Source organism: Phyllobates terribilis, unplaced genomic scaffold (assembly GCF_046119375.1).
Source record: "Phyllobates terribilis strain yellow unplaced genomic scaffold, ASM4611937v1 Scaffold_1__5_contigs__length_1240528914, whole genome shotgun sequence".
Taxonomy (NCBI): domain Eukaryota; kingdom Metazoa; phylum Chordata; class Amphibia; order Anura; family Dendrobatidae; genus Phyllobates; species Phyllobates terribilis.
The window spans coordinates 1,069,539,989-1,069,561,401 of NW_027362761.1; the positions used below are offsets into that span (position 1 = coordinate 1,069,539,989).

General features: G+C 40.0%; 1 protein-coding gene across 3 annotated transcripts in view; it reads right to left on the reverse strand.

Moving 5' to 3' along the window:
• The window catches only part of KIT (KIT proto-oncogene, receptor tyrosine kinase), a 75,559-nt gene that overhangs the window by 20,812 nt on the left and 33,334 nt on the right, over nt 1-21,413 (reverse strand). For 2 of the 3 annotated variants that reach the window (XM_073645485.1, XM_073645484.1), the window contains exons 2-5: nt 10,534-10,815; nt 10,122-10,403; nt 5,727-5,860; nt 1,107-1,266 (exon numbers count right to left, since the gene is read on the reverse strand). In XM_073645485.1, the coding sequence (XP_073501586.1) occupies nt 1,107-1,266; nt 5,727-5,860; nt 10,122-10,403; nt 10,534-10,815 (858 nt within the window). The remainder of the gene's footprint in view (nt 1-1,106; nt 1,267-5,726; nt 5,861-10,121; nt 10,404-10,533; nt 10,816-21,413) is intronic. The other variant, XM_073645486.1, reaches the window with a different exon arrangement.

The window sequence follows — 21,413 nt, forward strand, 5'->3', positions numbered from 1 at the left end:
AAATATAATAATAATAAATATAATAATAATAATAATACTTATTATTGATAGATGTCGACGATATTACATTTTTCAGAACTAAAGAAAGAATATATGTGGCAGGGGAAAGAGGGTAACTTGTCACAGGTTACACATTTAATGGGAAAAAACTGTGAAACAGATGGAATAAATATGCATGCAAAGCACTTTACGCAGCAAAAACTACACACTGATCAAAGCAAAATTTAGATTTCAGCTAGCGAATACAAATGTAAAGAAACTGAATATGCCTAAGTATTCGCAGAGAAGGGGGCTGGCTTAGTTACTGAAATGAGCAGTCAAGTCACTGAACCCCCTTAACAAAGAGCATTGATGATGATATGCTTGACACAGGAAACGCTCTACTGTCAGGCACAAACTGCAAGACGACATGCCAGGTCCCAAGATTATAGCTAAAAACGGGCACTTTTGGCACATGAATCATTAATAAATTGCAAAATGTATTCATTTAAGTAAATTTTTTTTTTTACAAGTCGACAACCCCTTTAAACCAAAAGATCTGACAACCTAATTTAAAGCTTGGGTGTCAATTGTTATCTATAGCAAAAAAACCTGTCCCAAAGCGGAATCGGCACTGAGCAGCCTGCGGAGACAAGCTTAATCAGCTACCGAACCTCCTGTGTTGTTGATTCAGTACTTCTTACAAAGTTACATAGGTTGAAAAAAGACAATATATTTAAATGGTTTTTGAGCTTGAACTCCATGTGATTGTAGACTGATAAATACTCACAGTGGATAACATGCAGTGTCAGGATTCCCCTCTATTGCCAGCTCGAGTGGTCATTATGTGACCGGCAGCCAGTATGTTTTTTGCATAGTTGTGGTCATGTGCCAACTAGCTTCTCATCTGCCGCTCAATAAAATACCGCGAGAAGCAGAAAGAAAAGCTAATTGGCAAGTGACCGCCAGAGGAGAATCCTAATAGCGTGCAAATGGCACACTGTCACGACTCATCAAACTGCAGTCACATAGAATGACCGCAGAAATGTATGTTCTTCCTGGAAAAACCCTTTAAATGGAAATCTCATGAACTTTATATTTAGCTGTAAAAGCGTGCAGTGACTTACCAAGAACATCTAATGTGAACATGGCATTAACAACCCCAACACTGTTCTTGGCCTGACAGGTGTATATTCCAGACTCATTAAGCTGAACTGAACGGCTGCTGAGAGTGTTGTTCCTCTGAAATACATTTTCGGATAGGTACTTGCTATTTGTAGTCGACTTCTGTAAAGAAATGACTAAAATTAATGACATATTAGCCAGATTTCCCCTAATTTCCATTCCTTATGTCATATTAACAAGCACCTAAAGAATCTAAATTAACCACCTGTCATAACGTCTAGAAAAACTATATTTTAGGGCTGAGTAATGACAGATAAATGGATAATATTAAACAATGCAAATCCTGAGTGCTGGGATGGTGCAATATTGTGATGTTCCCAATTGGAAATGCACCTTTTCCGCTTCATTAAAATATGCTAATGACAGAATAGAGGCCGGCAGAATCTGTGTATGCAGACAAAAGAAATATAATGAAATGACAGATAGGAAATGGTGAATGATGAGCGAGGACTACGAAAGGAGAGGAAGGAAGGAAGAGGGGGGCTTCAAGATTCCACAAACAGTTTCAATTTTTTATTTTTTTAACAAGATGTCAAATGAAAAAATGCTAATGATTGTGAAGGAAGATGAAGATCGTGTGAAAAATGAGCATTGCGATGTCTATATCTATTCCATTTTTATATACCGCAATGAATTTATAGATCTTTCTTTTGCTACTTGCAGAGGACGGCAGGGCACTTATTTTCACACGACCATCATGTTTACACTGAACTTCCAACCAAACAATACTTTGACATCAGAAACTCGGAGACAACTTCCTGTATAAGTTCATCCTCTGCTTCAAAAATAAATTCAGTCACCTGTGTTTATATTACAGGATGTTTTAGCCATCTTATTTTTTAGGTTTACAATAAAAAATATACAAAAAAACACCCCCAAAACCCTGGATCTTGAGGTGTCTTTTTAAAAAGGTATATGCAGCACATGACATCTTTTTCAGGTGGTTTTCACCTTAAGAGTTACACCCCCAATTTATCATTCACGTTTTTTTTTTATTAATCTTTTTTAGATAATTTTTTTGTCTTGCCTCTCTTTCTTGTGCTCGTGGATATTGTGCCAAATTCATCAAAATGGTGCACAATGCTTGATGAATTTTGCAGGTAATCCAAGTTGCTCTATTTATTGTTGAATCCCTCTAAGGCCACGTTCACACGTTCAGCGTTCAGTATTTGGTCAGCATTTTAAATTTGTATTGGTAAGACAAAACTAGGAGTGGGTGATAAATACAGAAGTGGTGACGTGTTTCTATTATACTTTTCCTCTGATTGTTCCACTCCTGGTTTTGGCTTATAAATACGGATGTGAAATACTGAAAAAATACTGAAGATCCTTTCAAAATGCTTTAAAATGTCACATGTCTTCAGCTGCAGAAAAAAAAAAAAAAATTGTACTCCACTAGGATACTGCACAACAATTGCTCCAAAATTTTGCAACATTTTTAAAAGTTCCAAGTGATGAATTAGGCTAAAAACATCTGGATAGCTATAATCACACCCACAAGTCTCAAATCATTAAACCGTTTGCAAAAGAAAAATTGGCATAAAACTGTTGAAAACATCACAGCATTTTTGTGCAACACATTTTCGGACAAAAAATGTTAAACACACCAAAAGTTGTACGTCAGTTTGGCTAACTTTTTGATAAGTGGGCGGTGGTGCATATTGGGAGGGGCGTAGCCTAGCACCGCTGAACAAATTCATTACAATTTATGCCATATAAATTCTAGCTGAAAAGCGCACGCCTTTTCCTGAATTTAGAGAATCATAATGCAAAGGACTTTTCATCAAGACTGCCATATAAAAAGCCATAATGAGTCAGCTCTCATATGATAATCGAAAAAAAAGGAGCAAATGAAATGATGAATAAGGCACAATTAAAAAAAAGTCACTATTAGGGTGCAGACAGTCGTATAACACGCACGACTATCACATTGCAATGCTTGGACTGGCGGTCGGCTCTCTGGACCCGAACGTGACAGTCTGTATTTCTATGCAGCTGTTCGCTCGTGTCAAGAGAGCAGACAGCCAGTCCAAGCATTGCGATCATCATCCGCTTTATATGGCCGTCTGACTGCGCCCTTACGATGGGGCTAGACAGTGACTTTGGCCACGACAGGTCGTTTGGCTTAAGATCGTTCTGTGTCCCCAATATCGCAGCATTCCGGAGGTAAATGGGATCGCATTGCAACCCTTAGGTTATGGCGACCACATCAAGTTGTAAATTCTAAACCAATTCTAACTTTTTGACACTTGCTTTTCACAGTACACTAGGGGCCACAATGTGGTCCCATTCACCTGCATTATGTTATGTCACCGCCAAAGTTGCCATATGGCCCCGGCCTTAAGCCCCAGTCACACTAAGCGAGATCGCTAGCGAGATAGCTGCTGAGTCACAAGTTTTGTGACGCAACAGCGATCTCGCTACGTTTGACACTTAGCAGCGACCAGGCCCCTGCTGTGAGATCGCTGGTCGTGTCGGAATGGTCTGGACATTTCTTTGATCGTTGAGATCCCGCTGGGTAGCATGTATTGGTGTGTTTGACACCTCTCCAACGACCTTGTTGACGACTCAGACACAGAAACACATAGGTGTGCATCGTTATACAGGTCGCTATGGGTCGCTGCATCGTTGCTGCGTCGTTGGGAAGATCTGACTGTTTGACATCTCACCAGCGACCACATAGCGACGCAGCAACGATCCGTGACAGGTCGTATCGTCGTTGTGATCGCTGTAGCGTCGCTTAGTGTGACGGGGCCTTTACTGTATTCAAGGAAAATCGCAAAACAATAATGAATCACCCAGCTTTCCTAGCCTCTCAAAAAGCAAATATGCCTAACAGAGCAGAAATATTTGAGTGAGCGATGTCTAACTAAATAGCAATGCAAGTTGAAAAGATCTTGGAAAAATGTGGTCCAACACACACACATTTATTTTTCATTTCTCATTTATTTTTTTCCCATTTTGGATCAGATATTTTAATTCTTTTTGATGTCAGGCATAAGTGTGGGTTATTATAAAATGTATTTATTAGACAGCTGACAGTAAACCGAGCTGTGAACCTCCCTGTGTATTTGCACACAATGGCTTGATGACCCCGGGGTAGGTGGGGAGTGACAGACCGCCAGGACAATGGAATGAAGATCACACAGAATATTCAACAGTACAACGTGTCATGAGCACGGTTACCACAAAGCTGTAAACGGAGATGTCCATAGCAACACATATATAGATAGAAAGTTTACTTGCTTTTCTTGGAATGCCCTGGGCTAAACAGCAATAGAAAGATCTTAAACAAGGTAGATAAATACAATGAAGATGTTTCAGAGTGGACATAACACCTTGACAACCATTTCAGCTCTTCAGGGACCCTGAGGCAAGGAGCTGCTGGCTGGATATCTACTAAACTACTCTGTCATCGGCCTTGGCTGGTCAGAGTCTCGGTTGCTGATATACATGGACATTCAGCTGACTAGTCATAACTTCGATGTTCAGCCCAAAATCTCATGGACACATTAATCATTGTAGAACATAAAAAGGCTAATTACTATGGCCTGCCACATTTAACCAGTTATTTAGCCTCTACTATAACATTTCAGCTCTAGAGCCAGCTTCAGATATGCAACGGCATTACACTATCAAAACTCTAAAGCTAAAAGATAACTTGACCAATATTAAGTGATCTGTTCATCTAAGCTTCTTTACATTGGCAAGTCAAGGGGATCTATCCATACCAGAGACAGAATTTATACAAATCTGCCAATTTTAGTTAGATAGACCGTTCATGGGGGACCTCCAACCCCAACCAAGGAGGATCTAGCACAATGGATTTCAACATGCTTGATCTATTTGTGCCGAAAAGAGATGTCACAACCAGAGGTATCTGACAGCAGATTATTCCTTTTTTTTCCTCCAATGAAAAATGATGTGAAGTCTACAGGAATAGCTGGGTGGCATTATACTTTGCAATATTACATATAAAGAAAAAAATATATAAAAACTGGGAGTGATAAAATGTGTAAAAGCGGTTTTCTTCTAATCAGCATTGAAAGGTCATGTAGGGTAGAGCAGGGGACCGTCCCATTTTCTTCCAGTAAAGATGTGCAGCTTTGTGAAATGTGTACAAACATTCATTTGCGGACAATCCCACATTTCTCTATTTCGCACTGATATATTTGCTGAGATTGGCTGACTCTAAGCGGACGTTTCAGAAATACACTCCAGGGCGCCTGCCACTAGATCTACAGACTTCTGTTTATAGTGCACTGAGAATTCAAGACACCGACCAGCTGTCATCACCGAGCAATCCTTCCCTTCATTAAAGGAGCCTTTCAAATCACAAAAGCTTTTATGTGGCCAAAACAGCAAATTAATACGTAAGCGGCACAACCACGTTTTAATAATTCAGCATTGTTTGCAGGCCATTATTCAGAGACGTGTTTTCATTTTGCAAATACAGCGAGGGATGTTGTTGAAAGGCAAAGTGATTGATATCTTGTGGGAAATGTCAAGTTGGGTTCTCATGTGAAGCGCCCTAGACATTAGGAAGCGAAGCCTTTGCTTACCATGGTTGGTGCATCTATCCAGTTGACCTCCACAGTGTTAACATCCTTCACCACACAGGTCACCTCAAACGGTTCCCCTGTTTTCACAACCAGCCTGGATTTTGTTAGGGAAACCAATGGTAATCGTTTTTGAACTTAAGAAAAAAAATATATATATAGAAAAAAGTTACAAATTACTACAAGTGAATGCTTGATTCGATCAGCAAGTAAATTCATCTCTTAAAGAGGTTGTCCACTTCTCTCCACAGTTTAAATACATTGAGGCATTTTATATAGTAGTGGACAACCTCTTTACATATTAGGTTATGTTCACGCGCAAATTGAAAACTGCTTTTTACAGTAGCAGCAAAAGCTTTGAGATATTTTAGAAATCACATGCACACGCTAGTTTTTTTTACTTAAATGGAAATCTACAGTGTTTTTGACATATGCATCATATCAATTCTTTCAGAGCCTTTTCTCCCATAAAAAGCAATGCGAGTGAAAAAACTTTGCAAAAAAAAAAGAAACTTTTTTTTTGCTGTTTTTCGCTGCTTTTTAAAAGAGTTTGTGGTGAGTAAAAATATAACTTTATTACAGGGAACCTGTCACCATGAAAATGCAGTGCAATCAGCAGGCATCATATTATAGAGCGGGGGGAAGATGAGAAGATTGAAATAAAGTTTTGTGAGAAAAGATTCAGCAGAAGACCATGTTCACACGCTCAGTATTTGGTCAGTATTTGTAAGCCAAAACCAGCAGTGGAACAATCACAGGAAAAGTACAATAGAAACACGGGCACCAAATACTGGACATCTGAACATGTAACCTGTGTTTTCCTTATTTAAACCTCTGTTCTTTCAGGGATTTTTGGTCCAGTGGACGGTCCTGATCCAGTGGGCAGTCACATCAGTGACTGACAGCTGTCTCTTTATCCACACTCATACAAAGAAAGCTGTGAATCACTGATAGGGCCGCCCACTTGACCAGGACGGCCCACTGGACTAAAAATCCCAAAAAAGGCAGAGGTTTAAAACACGGGTTATAATGAATATTTTTCTCCCAAAACTATATAAAAAATGTAATCCATCTACCCCCTTAACCCCTGCTTGATTACATGATGCCAGTAGGCTGGACTGCATTTTAATGGTGAAAGGTCCCTTTAAACATATACTGTAGACCAGGGTTCCCCAACTCCAGTCCTCAAGGCCCACCAACAGGCCATGTTTTCAGGATTTCCTTAGTATTGCTCAGGCAATAATTCCATCACCTGTGCAATACTAAGGAAATCCAAAAAACATGACCTGTTGGTGGGCCTTGAGGACTGGAGTTGGGGAACCCTGCTGTAGACAGAGCACTAATGTAATTCTAGCCCAAAAAACAATTCAAAAACCCTAAAAAAGGGGGCAATTTGAACACAGCATTTTTACTGCCGAAAGAGCAAGTTTTGGCTGCAGAAAAATAAAAAAATAGCAAAAACGCTGCGTGTAACTATAGCCTTATTGCAATTACAGTCGAATGGCAAAAACTAAATGACCCCTTAATGTGGCCATTCACAGTAATAAGTAAAAGCATAATTTTTCACCATTAGCTTCAATAGTTTTTTTTCGTATAGAGGTATTTGTGCCTAGAAAGAGAACTTTATCTTAATATGCCTCTTATGGGATGAGGGAGAGTGCACTATACTCCAGGGAAGAATGTAAGATCATTAGTAGCCGGGGTCACGTGTTAATGGATGAGACAGTGAAGCTACAGCTGAAGCTCAGCATCATGACTTCATTCAGTGAATTAGAAGAAAAGTCATTTTGCAGGCGGCTTGGGAGAGACTTTTAGGAGAACGTTACCATACAAATGTCATATTGTTCGTTCTTTATGCAATGGAAAGCATAAAAAGGTTTTCTAGTATAGATAAGAATTTGCAGATTTTTACATTTTCAATTTACGGCTGTCTTTAAGAAAGATATAATAAGGCAAATCCATGTGGGGGATCTTTTCTAAACAGCAATTATCACAAGTTTAGCATTTACAAACATTTTCTTATCCACTATACAAATATTCCAATTTATATAGACCACTGTGTTATTAGTTAGAAGAAATTCAAAGTTTCCCTAAGGCTATGTTCATACGTTGCGTTTTTTGCAGCATTTTTTTCTGCAGACAAAACCTGCTCTCTTGGCAGTAAAGAAGCTGCTTACAAAAAGCAGGTTTTGCTGCGTTTTTTTCTGTGTTGTTCAGGTTCCCAAAGTTTAGCTTTGCTTCCACCACAGAAGCATGAACAATGTAATGTGTTGGGTCACCAATGCAAGACAAATGTGAAACCATAAAACAATTTTTTGGAAAAAAAGGAAATTTGATCAAATTATTTAGTGGAAAAAGATTTTTATGTCTGAAAAAAATAGTGACTAGTCTGGTATAGTTTACCTAAGACATTGACAGAGCATTGAGTTTGTAGGACACTGTTTACTTTCACACTTTGAGTTGGTCCAGTATTGTTCAATTTCACACCTTGACCAGCCAATGTTTACTTTACACACATCACTAATTTAATTAAACTGTACTAATCCTAACTACCATTCTCAGGTAAAGACAACAAGACATTATGGTTTAAACTTGAGAAAAATCACAAAAATAAATGTGTTTCACATACTGCTGTACCTGTTTGTTTTTCACTAAAAGTGCAGCAAAAACTGACAGCAACGTTTCTTGCTGCGTTTATGCACTTACTAATTGCTTTCTATTGGTGAAAAAACGCTGAAAGAAGTGACACACTACAGTTTTCAAAAATGCAGCAGTTTTCCAATTCTGAAAGAAAAAAAACAAAAACAATGTGTGCGCATGAGATTTCTGAAATCTCATAGCTTTTGCTGGTACAGTAAAAAGTAGCTTTAATTTGCATTAAAAAAACGCAGCAAAAACGCAACGTGTGAACATAGCCTTAAGCGATCTATTTAGGCATCTACATAAAGTTCTGTCACAAAAAAAGAATCCCATTTTATTTTGGCATCAAAAACACTGCAAATACGCAGCAATAAACGCAGGTGAGTTTTTGCTGCGTTTTTGGTGCATATTTGCAGCATTTTCTTCACCACCCATTACTTTCTATGGGTGAAAAAATGCTGAAAGAAGTGACATTCTCTATTTTCCACAAATGCAAGCAAGGCAGAAAATACGCAGCAAACAAAAAGCAACATGTGTGAACAGAGAACTCTGGTTTCTCATACACTTTGCTGGTACTGCAAAACGCAGCTGAAAATTTGCATAAAAATCTGCTGCAAATTGCGCAGCAAAACACAACGTGTGTGAACTTAGCCTAACTCCGAATATTCTAGGCTTGCTTTTTTTAATGTATTTTCTTATATGGCGCTCTATGAACAAAGTTATGCATAACACATCTTAAAAAAAAAAAAGAGAGACACCCCCACCCCTCCTCAAAAAAGCTACAAAATAGTGTAAGAAGCATGGCTTTTTTCAAGTTAGAAAACTTGCTATTGTGATAAAGGTTGTCTGTTCTTTGCAACTTTATTATTCCTAGACCTGTCTGTGCCACAGAATAAATTATCATTTTTGGAATCTTTTGATTTAATTTACTTAAATGTGTTTAGAATGAAGCGAGCTAAGGCCATGTGCACACAGCGTCTTTTTCAGGTGGCTCAGAATCTGCCTGAAAAAGCACCGCAAAACCACCCCACAAAATGAAAAGAAATGTCAAAAAGACATTGCTGTGTGCATGATACGTCTTAGGTCACTTCTTAGAACCGCTTCAGGGTTCAGAAACCTCTGACTCTCAATACTTCACAGTATAGAATAAAACAGCGGCGTTTTCTTAAAAAGTGATGTTGCCTGGGAAAATTCAGCCATGTGCACACAGCCCAACACTGCTCAATTTTCTGCAGCTAACTAAAGCCAATCCATTTATGATGCATGTCACTAAGAGCCGCTGTAATGGGATTGAAAAATTAAATCGTAATTGCACTGCACTGGAAAACGAGCTTGTGTAAAGACCTTAAAGAGGTATTCTCAAGTTTTAAAGTTGTCCCCTATCTATAGGATAATAGATAACTTCCCATTAGCTGGGGGTCCAACCGCTGTGACCCCCACCCCCGAGAATTGAGGCTCCCATGTGAATGGAGTGGTGGTCGATCATGAGCTCTGCTACTTCATTCATTCTTCCAGCCAATCACAACACTCGACTAGCTCCATTAAGCATGGAGTAATAGTGTGCATGATCAACTACCGCTTCATTCCATTCTTCAAAGACCCGGTTCCCATCATCGCTGGAGGTCCCAGTTGTCGGACCCCCAGTGATCGGTTAGTCATCCCTTATCCCAGAGTTAGGGGATAACTTTCAAACTTGAGAATACCCCTTTAAAGTAAAATCAACAGACAGTAAAAAGGTTCGCTATCAATCCAACTCACCTGGAGTCACCACCAATCTGAACGCCTGTGAGGTCTTCATCTCTCCACCGTGATTCACAGAACATATATAGCAATCCATGAAATTCTGCTGTACGTTTTTTATGGTAATGCCAGTCTCAATGTTACTTTCATAGACGAAACCTTTTGGCAAGGAGGATTTGTCACATTTTCTTATAGAATAATCTGAAACTTCCGAGTCAGACACAAAACATATTCCAGAAATGTTTGCACCTTCTTTCACATCATAATATCCCCGAATGTCCAAGAATGGATTACTTGAATCTACATAAAAAAAAAAAAAAGTGACTTCTTGAAAATCAACAATTTTTAGCTCCATAACCATCCACTTATTTTAATTATGTTTCTTAAAGGTTATAAAAAATCAGTACTGTGCAAAACATAACGAACTTACCTTTAACGAAGAGATAGAAGGTTTGGTTATCTGTAGGGGTGATCCCTTTGTTGGAGCAGCTATATTTCCCAACATGTCTGCGTTCAGCCTGGGTGATTAGGAGGTGGATACCGCCATTGAATAACTGCAGTTGTGAACGAGAAACAGGTCGTGCTTTCGAATGCCCCAGCTTTTGATGATACCATTCTACTTGGGTAGAATCTGTACAAGACACTGTGAATTTGCTTCGAGCATTCACAAGTTGTCTCCTTCCAGAAACAGATAATGTTGGAAATGAATCTGCTGTCAAACAAAAAACGAATATTCAAAATCAGCCGGACAGAACTGTAGATATATGCAAATGATGTAATGAATGATTGATATAACAACGGATATCAGAACTAAAGCATCACTCTAGAAAACTGAAAAATGGTCGTTCTTAGTGCTAAGTTGCCATATATTTATCCAAAATAACCAGCGCCAAAAGTTTTTTCACAATGCAAACTGTACGCATTATTCACACCAGATGATGCTGGTGTACTTACTTTGAAAATCCATGTCAATATAGCTGTATAATCCATTGGAGCCTGATATTGATACCAATTATTTTATTGACTTTAGCTCTATATTCAAAAAGTATTATACAGCCTCTCTGATGTGGAATTGTAAAATAACTACAACTGCTTCATCAGGTCTAGGAAAGCATGTATGTTTTCATTGGGGAGAGGAAAAATTAGCCACTGCCAGGAATCATCAATCATGTCAAGGGAGAGTCAGGAGACTCTCAGACTGAGAGTCACCCTGTTCAACCAAAATAAGTAAGTTCAGCCAACTTTGCTATAAAGTCTACGAGAGGCCTGTAGTTAAAGTATTTATGTAACAAGACCATGAAGGGCCATTATCAGAGTAAGGCTGCGTTCACACATTGCGTATTTTCGCACGCTTTTTTGCGCACGCTTTTTGAAAATACGCAATGTGCTTTGTGTCTGCCAGCAAAGTGAATGGGAAATTCACTTTGCCGTTTAGACACTGTGTAATTTTACGCAGTGGGAAAGCGCAGCTGCGTAAAGAATTGGCATGTCAATTCTTTACGCAGCTGCGTCCTGCGCTTTCTCTCTATTGTGCCCATTATAAGCGATGGAATTACGCAGCGGTGTTCACACACTGCGTAATTCCATCGCTTTTTTACGGAGGCGCAGGATGGATACTCCCCTACCTGATGTCAGGGGAGAGGTGTCCGGTCCGCTCCAATCCCGCGCTTCCAGCATCTGCCGGTGAGCCGATCAGCTGTTAGCTAACCGGCTTGTAACCGGCTTCCGGTCAGCTGATTTACAAGCCGGTCACGTGACAGTCAGCTGATCGCTTCACGGCAGATGCTGCAAGCGCGGGACCGGAGCAGATGCGTCTCTCATCCATCGGGTAGGTGAGTATCCATAGTCTGTACATACACTGCTAGGGACACACACACACACACACACACACACACACACACACACACACACACACACACACACACACACACACACAGGACACCCAGACACACAGGACACACAGACACAGACATTACACATGTCACCCTTCATTTTTCACACTGCGTTTTTTGCTGCGCTTTTTTACGCAGTGTGTGAATGGAGGTGCTTTTTTTACCTGCGTAAAAAAACGCAGGTAAAAAAAATCAGGAAAATACGCAGCGTAAAAAAACGCAGGAAAATACGCAATGTGTGAACGCAGCCTAAGGCCAAGGCCCCACTATCAGTATTCGGTCAGTATTTTTTCTCAGGAGTGGGAGCCAAAACCAGGTGAGGAACAATCAGAGAAAAGGTATAATAGAAACAAGTCACCAATTCTGCAATTCTGTGTTTTGGCACACACTCCTGAGAAAAAATACTGACCGAATACTGACCAAATACTGATAGTGGGGCCGTGGCCTTGAGCCCCCATCACACTAAGCGAGATCGCTGCTGAGTCATAAGTTTTGTGACGCAACAGCGACCTCAGCAGCGACCTCACTACATTTGACACTTAGCAGCGACCAGGCCCCTGCTGTGAGATCGCTGGTCGTGTCGGAATGGTCTGGACCTTTTTTTGATCGCTGAGGTCCCGCTGGGTAGCATGCATCGGGGTGTTTGACACCTTACCAACGACCTCGTTGGCGACTCAGAACTGAGAAGACATCCCTCATCGAGGTCTGAATCGTCAGAGTAGCTGCTATGTGATAGGGTCCCAACGACCGCCGACATCGTTATACGGGTCGCCGCATCGTTGCTGCATTGTTGGGAAGATCTGACTGTTTGACATCTCACCAGCAACCACATAGCGACGCAGCAACGATCCCTGTCAGGTCATATCGTTGTCGGGATCGCTGTAGCGTCGCTTAGTGTGACGGTACATTTAGTCCCCATATGCTAGGGAGATTAATCCTACACACAGATAAAAGTACAGGGAAAATTAAACTTCATGCATTTTAGGGCTCGCTCACACCAGCATATAACTCGGACGAGTGCTATGCGATGTTTAATCTAATAGCACTCGGCCCAATGTTATACTATGGGGCTGTGCAGATTTGAAAATTTTTTCTCATGTAGATTCAGCATGAAAAAATAATTGTATCATGCTACGAGTGGCTTCAGAATTCGGATTGCATGCACCCATGCAAGTCTATTGGTGTGTGTTAAACATCGGACTGCAATCAGAGGTCATCCGAGTGCAGTCCAATGTATACACACACACACACCCCCCCCCACACACACACAAGACAATGGAGTAGATGGAGAAAGTAAGTTTTCTGACTTCTCCGCATCTGTGCTCGCATGAGAGAATCAGATCACATGAAGGTGACACTCGGCTCAGACTCTGACATAGTTTGAGCTGAGTGTGAGTAGCATAATCCGTCAGATTATGAGAGAATATATGCTAGTGTGAGCATACACTTAAAAAGTTTTTTTCAACCATCTGAAGGGCTCATGAATGATGTCCTCTAAACATGATTTCTCATCTTATGATTGCATTTAGTGGTGTTATTGGGCTAAAATAAAGTTGTAATTTCTATGGATGAGTTTACATTTGGCTATTTTGGCATTATACTACCACCGATCGGTAAATATTTGCTGATCGGCAATTGTCTAAAAGCCTGTTTACAAAGGCAATTTACCTTTAGATGTGCACTGAACGATCAGTGAATAGATCATTCAGTGAGCATAGGCTGCTATTGTTCTTGGCATTGCAGGCTCTGTTTACACATGACGAGGACAATTTTTTGGGGGGAAGGTAAACCAAAATACAACTTTTCACACAAAGAATGAGTATTTGGCTCATTCATCAGGTGATCTGCAATGTCACCTTAAGGCCTCGCTCACACTGGCGTATAACATGGCAGAGTGATGTTCGCTGTTTTCGGATAGCACTCGGCCCAATGTTATACCATGGGGCAGTGCAGATCTGCAATTTTTTTTCTCATAGCGATGCTGCGAGTGGTTCCATACACAGTCAGATTACCGTGGACACCGGCAATGGAGAAGATGGAGAAATTAAGTGCTCTGCCATTTCCACATCTGTAATGCAATTCTCTAATGCAAGAGAGTCGCATCACATGGACATGACACTTGGATCAAACCGTGACGAAGTCTGATCCGAGCTACAGTAGCATAATCGGTCCCGATTCTCTCGCATGAGAAAATCAGCAGTCGAGTGACCCCGGCATAACACAGCCAGCACGTGTAGCATTTGCTATTTGGTATAGGCAACAATTATGTGGCAGGACAAGAGCATGACAAGCTTCCATAATGGTTAGCACTCAGGTTTTTCATGGCTACTCAACTCCAAATCCTGGGTATGCAAAGATTCTGAAGTTAGACATGTGACAGTGCATACCAAGTCCAATTTCCAATTCAGGAGTCCTACTTAGCTAAGTAATAACCAGTCGAGATATAATGGCATTGGCATCCGTATAGATTGTCACCACCTCTCAAAAATGTATACAACAACAAAGCATAGAAATAGGACGTCTGATCGAGGAGAATGACTGAAGGAATTATACAAGTGTTTGCCCCCTTCCTGATTTCTTATTCTTTTGCACGTTTGTCACACTTAAATGTTTCAGAGCACAAAACAAAATTTAAATATTAGACAAAGATAACACAAAATGAGTTTTTTAAATGAAGGTCTTTATTATTAAGGGAAAAAGAAATACAAACCTACAGGGCACTGTGTGAAAAAGTGAAACCCAATAACTGGTTGGGCCACCCTTAGCAGCAACAACTGCAATCAAGCGTTTGCAATAACTGGCAAGGAGTCTTTTACAACGCTCTGGAGTAATTTTGGCCCACTCATCTTCGCAAAATTGTTGTAATTCAGCCACATTGGAGGGTTTTCGAGCATGAACCGCCTTTTTAAGGTCATGCCACAGCAATTTAATCGGATTAAGGTCAGGACTTGACTAGGCCACTCCAAAGTCTTCATTTTGTTTTTCTTAAGACATTCAGAGGTGGACTTGCTGGTGTGTTTAGGATCATTGTCCTGCTACATAACCAAAGTGCGCTTCAGCTTGAAGTCACAAACAAATGGCCGGAGATTCTCCTTCAGGATTTTTTAGTAGACAGCAGAATTCATGGTTCTATTTACCACAGCAAGTCTTCCAGGTCCTAAAGGCACAAAACAGCCAGAGACCATCACCTTGCCACCACCATATTTTACTGTTGGTATGATGTTCCTTTTCTGAAATGCTGTGTTACTTCTACACCAATGTAATGGGACATACACCTTCCAAAAAGTTCAACTTTGTGTTATCTTTGTCTAATATTTCAATTTGTTTTGTGATCTGGAACATTTAAGTGTGACAGATGCAAAAGAATAAGAAATCATCAAGTGGTCAAACACTTTTTCACAGAATAAGTTAGTAACTAAGTTGTTTCTTTAATGGCAATTATATTCAATTCTAGTTTTCAAAATTCAGCTTTGACTAAAATTAAAGTTTTATAGCCAATTTTCTATATGTTTACTTATCTGCCTTATCTTCACATCCAAACTCAGTTATGTGTTAAAGACAACACCACAGAAATTGAAGCTGAGGACAGATTTATAGCGCTTTACCCTCAACCACCAGGAAGCTACCGTCTAGCATCTGTATGACTCTTTTCCTGTGGCACATGCCAATTGCCAGAACTGAAGTTGACTAGTGCCAAGAACAAACCCACAGCAAAGAAAACGTAAAATCGCAATGTATCAACCCTTCACGGTCCTTAGAGATGGTTCATATCCCGACACAATGCCCACATTTACATTTAGGAATTACATAAAATCATGCACACACTGATCACATGTCAAATATGATAAAGATATATTTTGTATGAAATTCTTTAATACTAGTAAAGTTAAAGTTCCTAGAACGAACCTTCGTACTGTCTTTAGTATGAAGCATGGAGGAGTCCCAGGTTGAGTTGAGTAACTTGGTTTGCTAGTATCTTAGGTAATGAATGAGGTGACTGCAGTTATTCTGAAACTAAGCTAATGATCGATAGTTTCTATGATGTGCATAGTCTGAGGAGCCATAGAGCAAGCAGATTTCCCAAAAGCCAAATGGATTCCATTGTTTTCTATACATGCAATTAACCCACAAGCCCTAAAATGCTCTCTCCTTAAGGGCTCCCTCACAAGGCTGAGTACAATATCATGTTTTATCTGATGGTACAACATTGTTTAGAGTGCCATGGGAAATGCTGTGGGTGCATCCGATCGGACCATGCACACCCATACAAGTCTATGGGTGCATGTAAAACATTGGACTGCACTCGGATGACATCCGACCATGGAGAAATTAGTGTCACTAAGGCGATACTCAGATCAAACTGACAGAATTTGAGCTGAGTGTCATTAGTATAATCGGCCCGATTTTCTCACATAAGAGAACATACAGCCTTCTGACCAAAGCCTAAGGCTCCCATACATATTATGCTAATGTGTGCCGAACCTGCCAATTTCAGATTGGTTCAGAGGACAAACTAATGTGTAAAAGGGCCTCTCGACTGTCACCTGACAAACGATGTCGGGAGACAGAAGGATCCGGCGAGTCTGAGTCTAAGGCCACAGCCCCACTATCAGTATCTGGTCAGTATTTTTTCTCAGGAGTGGGAGCCAAAACCAGGTGAGGAACAATCAGAAAAAAGGTATAATAGAAACAAGTCACCAATTCTGCATTTATCACCCACTCCTGAGAAAAATACTGACCAAGTACTGATAGTGGGGCCATGGCCTAAGAGATAGGCTACTGCCTGAGATGTCTGGCAGTGGCTCTCTCATAGACAGCACAAGAGTCCTAGGTCAGTTGAGCGCTCCTGTGTATGGGGGAGATACCTTGTTGTTCGATTAATAGCTATCCAAAGTGTATGGTGGCATCAGAGCATGCACCTTTCATTTAGAGTGTGTAACCACTTTAGCTAAGGTAAAATGTCAACAGCCCAAAATTCATGATAACGCCTCTAAAACGCAGGGACGGACATACCACCGATGCAGCTCCACCAGGACCAGAGGTGGAGGGGGTCCGCCGATACTGGAATGCATTTCAGCTGGAGGTGCGTCCGAGGCTGCACATCCAGTTGACATGTATTACAGCGCAGAGACCCACTGGCTCCCTGCACAGCAATACAGGATGGCAATGACATCATGCGCCATGGCAGGCAAGTCGAAGTCCGCTACTGGCTCCTGAGTTGATTATAGAATAGGACACCTTTTTCACACAGGGCCCTGTAGGTTTGGATTTCTTTTTCCCCTAATAATAAAGACCTTCAATTAAAAACTGCATTGTGTGTTTACTTGTGTTATCGTTGTCTAATATTTCAATTTGTTTTGTGATCTGAAACATTTAAGTGTGACAGATGCAAAAAAATAAGAAATCAGGAAGGGGGAAAACACTTTCACACCACTATATATTGTCAGTGTACCAGTAATACAGTGATCACAGGTATTTGCATATAGTTCTAGGGTGGGTCCCTAGAGTCAATTTTTACTGAGGGACTCAGACACCCCAGTCGACCCAGGTCAGAGGCCTTTGACTGAGCCAAATCAGATCTCCCATTTTTCACTGATGAGGGGCAAACACCCAGAAACATATGTCTGCAAATGGAGTGTTTGGTTTGGCTTGTTAGTTAGTGAAGGCCACTATAACTCTGGTGTACTTTTATCATTCACGTGTAAGTTCGTGCTCTTTTAAAGTCAGGTTTTTCTTTCAATTGCCCATTTTCATACCCCAGATAATTTTAATAAAATATATTAGTATAGTGTAATTTATGATTTTGGAGAAAAAATAAAAATAAATATATGGTGAAAATATAGTAGTTTTCTAATTATATTTTCTTCGCTTACAAATTAACTAACATAATTGACTTCCACATTTAACTTCCATAATGTTACTTCCATGAAATTCTGCAAAGTACTACTTAAATAATATGAAATAAAAACTGCCAGTAACACAAGTTGAAATACAGTAGCAATAAAGTTTAATTCTTTGTATTGTTTATTACCCTATGCAGTTAGTCTGTCTCGATCATGATCATCCCAATGGCTGATAAAGGTCGGCCCAGTCTTAAAAATAATCATCATTTATCAATAAAACACTGTTCTCACGAGCTGGCTCTCCTGGTGATTTATTAACCCTGCATAGTAATTCCCCATATTATGTTGCATTGTAAATACTTTTACTGAAAGCACTGAAAAACTAAGCTTAAGGATTATCAAAGTCAGAACACACGGATATAACATATATTTGTATACTAGACATCGTGGTATCTGTATGTACGCATGTACGGCATATAACTAGATAACTTATTTTAGAGAAAATGCAGTAGGGTTCAGTCTTGGCTAGTTTGTATGTAACTATCAGAACTCTTTATATCTGTATATATAGAGGGATACAAAATCACCCAGGTATCGTATAGCCAAGCAGTAGACAATACTTCTTTTACACAGTACAAAAATGTCTCTTCTGGCAACTTGTTAACTTTACAACCATTCAGGACTTCCACACTACATTCACAATGCTCTCAGAAAACCTGGAAAGACCTGAAAAGCCCAATCTATTGGTCTGGCCCACTGCCCACTCCTCAAACATGCAAACAATAGAATAAGTGGGTGGCAGTCAGCGAGTAGAGATGTTACTAAAATTACAACAGGAAACGTATTTGCCTTTTTAAATTAAAGTTCAGTTCCAGGACATAACACCAGGCGTCTGAATCGCTCCATTATAACTGTAAAAGCAAACAAGTAAAATAAATGAACATATGACATTTAACTATTCTTTCCATGTGGCACACATGTTTCAAACACGATACAGTCATGGCCAAAAGTGTTGGCACTCTTAAAATTGTTCAAGAAAGTGAAATATTTCTCCCTGAAAATTATTGCAATTACACATGTTTTGTTATACACATGCTTATTTCCTTTGTGTGCATTGGAACGACACAAAAAAACAGTGGGGAAAAAAAAGGCATATTTTACATAAATTTCACACAAAACCCCAAAAATGGGCTGGACAAAATTATCACACTCAAATTAATATTTGGTTGCACACCCTTTGGAATAAATAATCGCAATCAATCGCTTCCTATAATCAACAAGCTTCTTACACCTCTCATCTGGAACTTTGGACCACTCTTCTATTGCAAACTGCTCCAGGTCTCTCATATTTGAAGGGTGCCTTTTCCCAACAGCAATTTTAAGATGTCTCCACAGGTGTTCAATGAGACTCGATCCGGACTCATTGTTGACCACATCAGAACTCTCCAGCGCTTTGTTTCCATCCATTTCTGGGTGCTTCTTGAAGTATGTTTAGGGTCATTGTCCTGCTGGAAGACCCATGACCTAGGACGCAAACCCAGATTTATGTCACTGGGCACTACATTGCGACCCAAAATCCTTTGGTAATCTTCATATTTCATGATGTCTTGCACACAGTCAAGGAACCCAGTGCTAGAGGCAGCAAAACAACCCCAAAACATCTTTGAACCTCCACCATATTTGACAGTAGGTACGGTGTTCTTTTCTTTGTAGATTTCATTCCATTTTCAGTAAACAGTGGAATGATGTGCTTTACCAACAAGCTCTATCTTGGTCTCATCTGTCCACAAGAAACTTTCCCGGAAGGTTTTTGGCTTACTCATGTACATTTTGACAAACTGCAGTCTAGCTTTTTTATGTCTCTGTGTCAGCAGTGGGGATCTCCTGCTATAGGGTTTCATTTCACTCAAATTTTGACGGATAGTTTACGATGACACTGGTGCACCCTGAGCCTGCAGGACAGCTTGAATTTCTTTGGAACTTGATTGGGGCTGCTTATCCACCATCCGGACTATCCTGCAATGCAACCTTTCATCTATTTTTCTCTGCTGTCCACGTCCAGGGAGATTAGTTAGAGTGCCATAAGTTGTAAACTTCTTGATTATGTTGCGCACAGTGGACAAAGGAACATCAAGATCTCTGGAGATGGACTTGTAACTGAGATTGTTGATATTTTTCAACAATTTTGGTTCTCAAGTCCTCAGACAGTTCTGTTTTCATGCTTAGTGCAGCACACACAGACACACAAGGCAAACATCTGTTACTCCCTATAGTTGAGTTTGAACGAGCATCACATGGTTGAAACAAAGTTGTTTACCCACAATTCTGGAAAGGTGCCAAGTTTGCTTGGCCCATTTTTGCGGTGTTGCGTGAAATTAGGTCCAATTTGCCTTTTTTGCTGTTTTTTTGTGTTGTACCAATACACACAAAGGAAATAAACACGTGTATAACAAAACATGTGTAATTGCAATCATTTTCTGGGGAAAATACCGTACTTCATTTTCTGAACCCATTTCGAGGGTGCAAACACTTTTGGCATGACTACATATACCAGGAACCATACATCTGAAGTATAACCTCAGTTATTAGGAAAACACACAAAGAAAGAAGTCATATCACATTGAATCAATTTTTCCTAAAGTGTTTCTTGAAATATTATGATTTTTTCATAATTCTAAACTATAGAAAAAGTTGCAACATGTCAATCTATTGGAGAAACGTTAAAGGGGTTGTCCGGAGCTAATAAATTGAAAGGTTTAGCCATAGGGCTGGTGCACATGACAGTATTTTCAGTCTGAGTGCGATCCGACAAAACATTGAGTCACACTCGAACCAATGTCTTTCTAGTGGACTGTGCACGTCCGTTTTTTTTTTTCTTCAGACCGAACTGGTCTGAAGAAAGAATTGCAGCATGCCAGAGTTTAATTTGATATTCGGATCGCACTCAGCCATGCAAGTCAATGAATTGATGGAAACCATCGCACTGCACACGGATGACATCTGAGTGCAGTCAGATTTTCACAGATTGACAGGATGGAGAAGATGGGAGAATTTTTTTCCCCAATCTCATCTGAGAAAATTGGTTCACGCTATGATCACACTCCAAATAAGAGTTTGATCGCAGTGTGATTATCATAATTGGCCCGATTCTCTCGGATGAGAGAAAATACTTTCATGTCACCCCAGCCATTGAGTAAGTAATCAAAATGCAATCAGCGGGAGTCAAAAACCCGCCAACCCTACCAATCAGCTGAGAATTGCTCCGGAGCGTCCAGAACTAAGCGATACAAGGGGCGAGCAGTTCATAGCACTGGACAACCCCTTTAACTTCCAGCATGCCCTGAAAGGATATGAATGGTTGGGGCACACTGGGGAGATTTCATATAGATTTTATACCCAATGAGACTTTAAAAAAAAAAAGTTTTTTTTTATATGGTCATGTCTTAATTGCTTAATTTGCTAAAAGCAGATAAAAGTGCTATGTCCAAAACACAGAACTTCTAATAAATTATCATCTTCAAAAAATATTTAAGGGACCATGACTAATTATTTAAAAACACACACAAACAAGAATG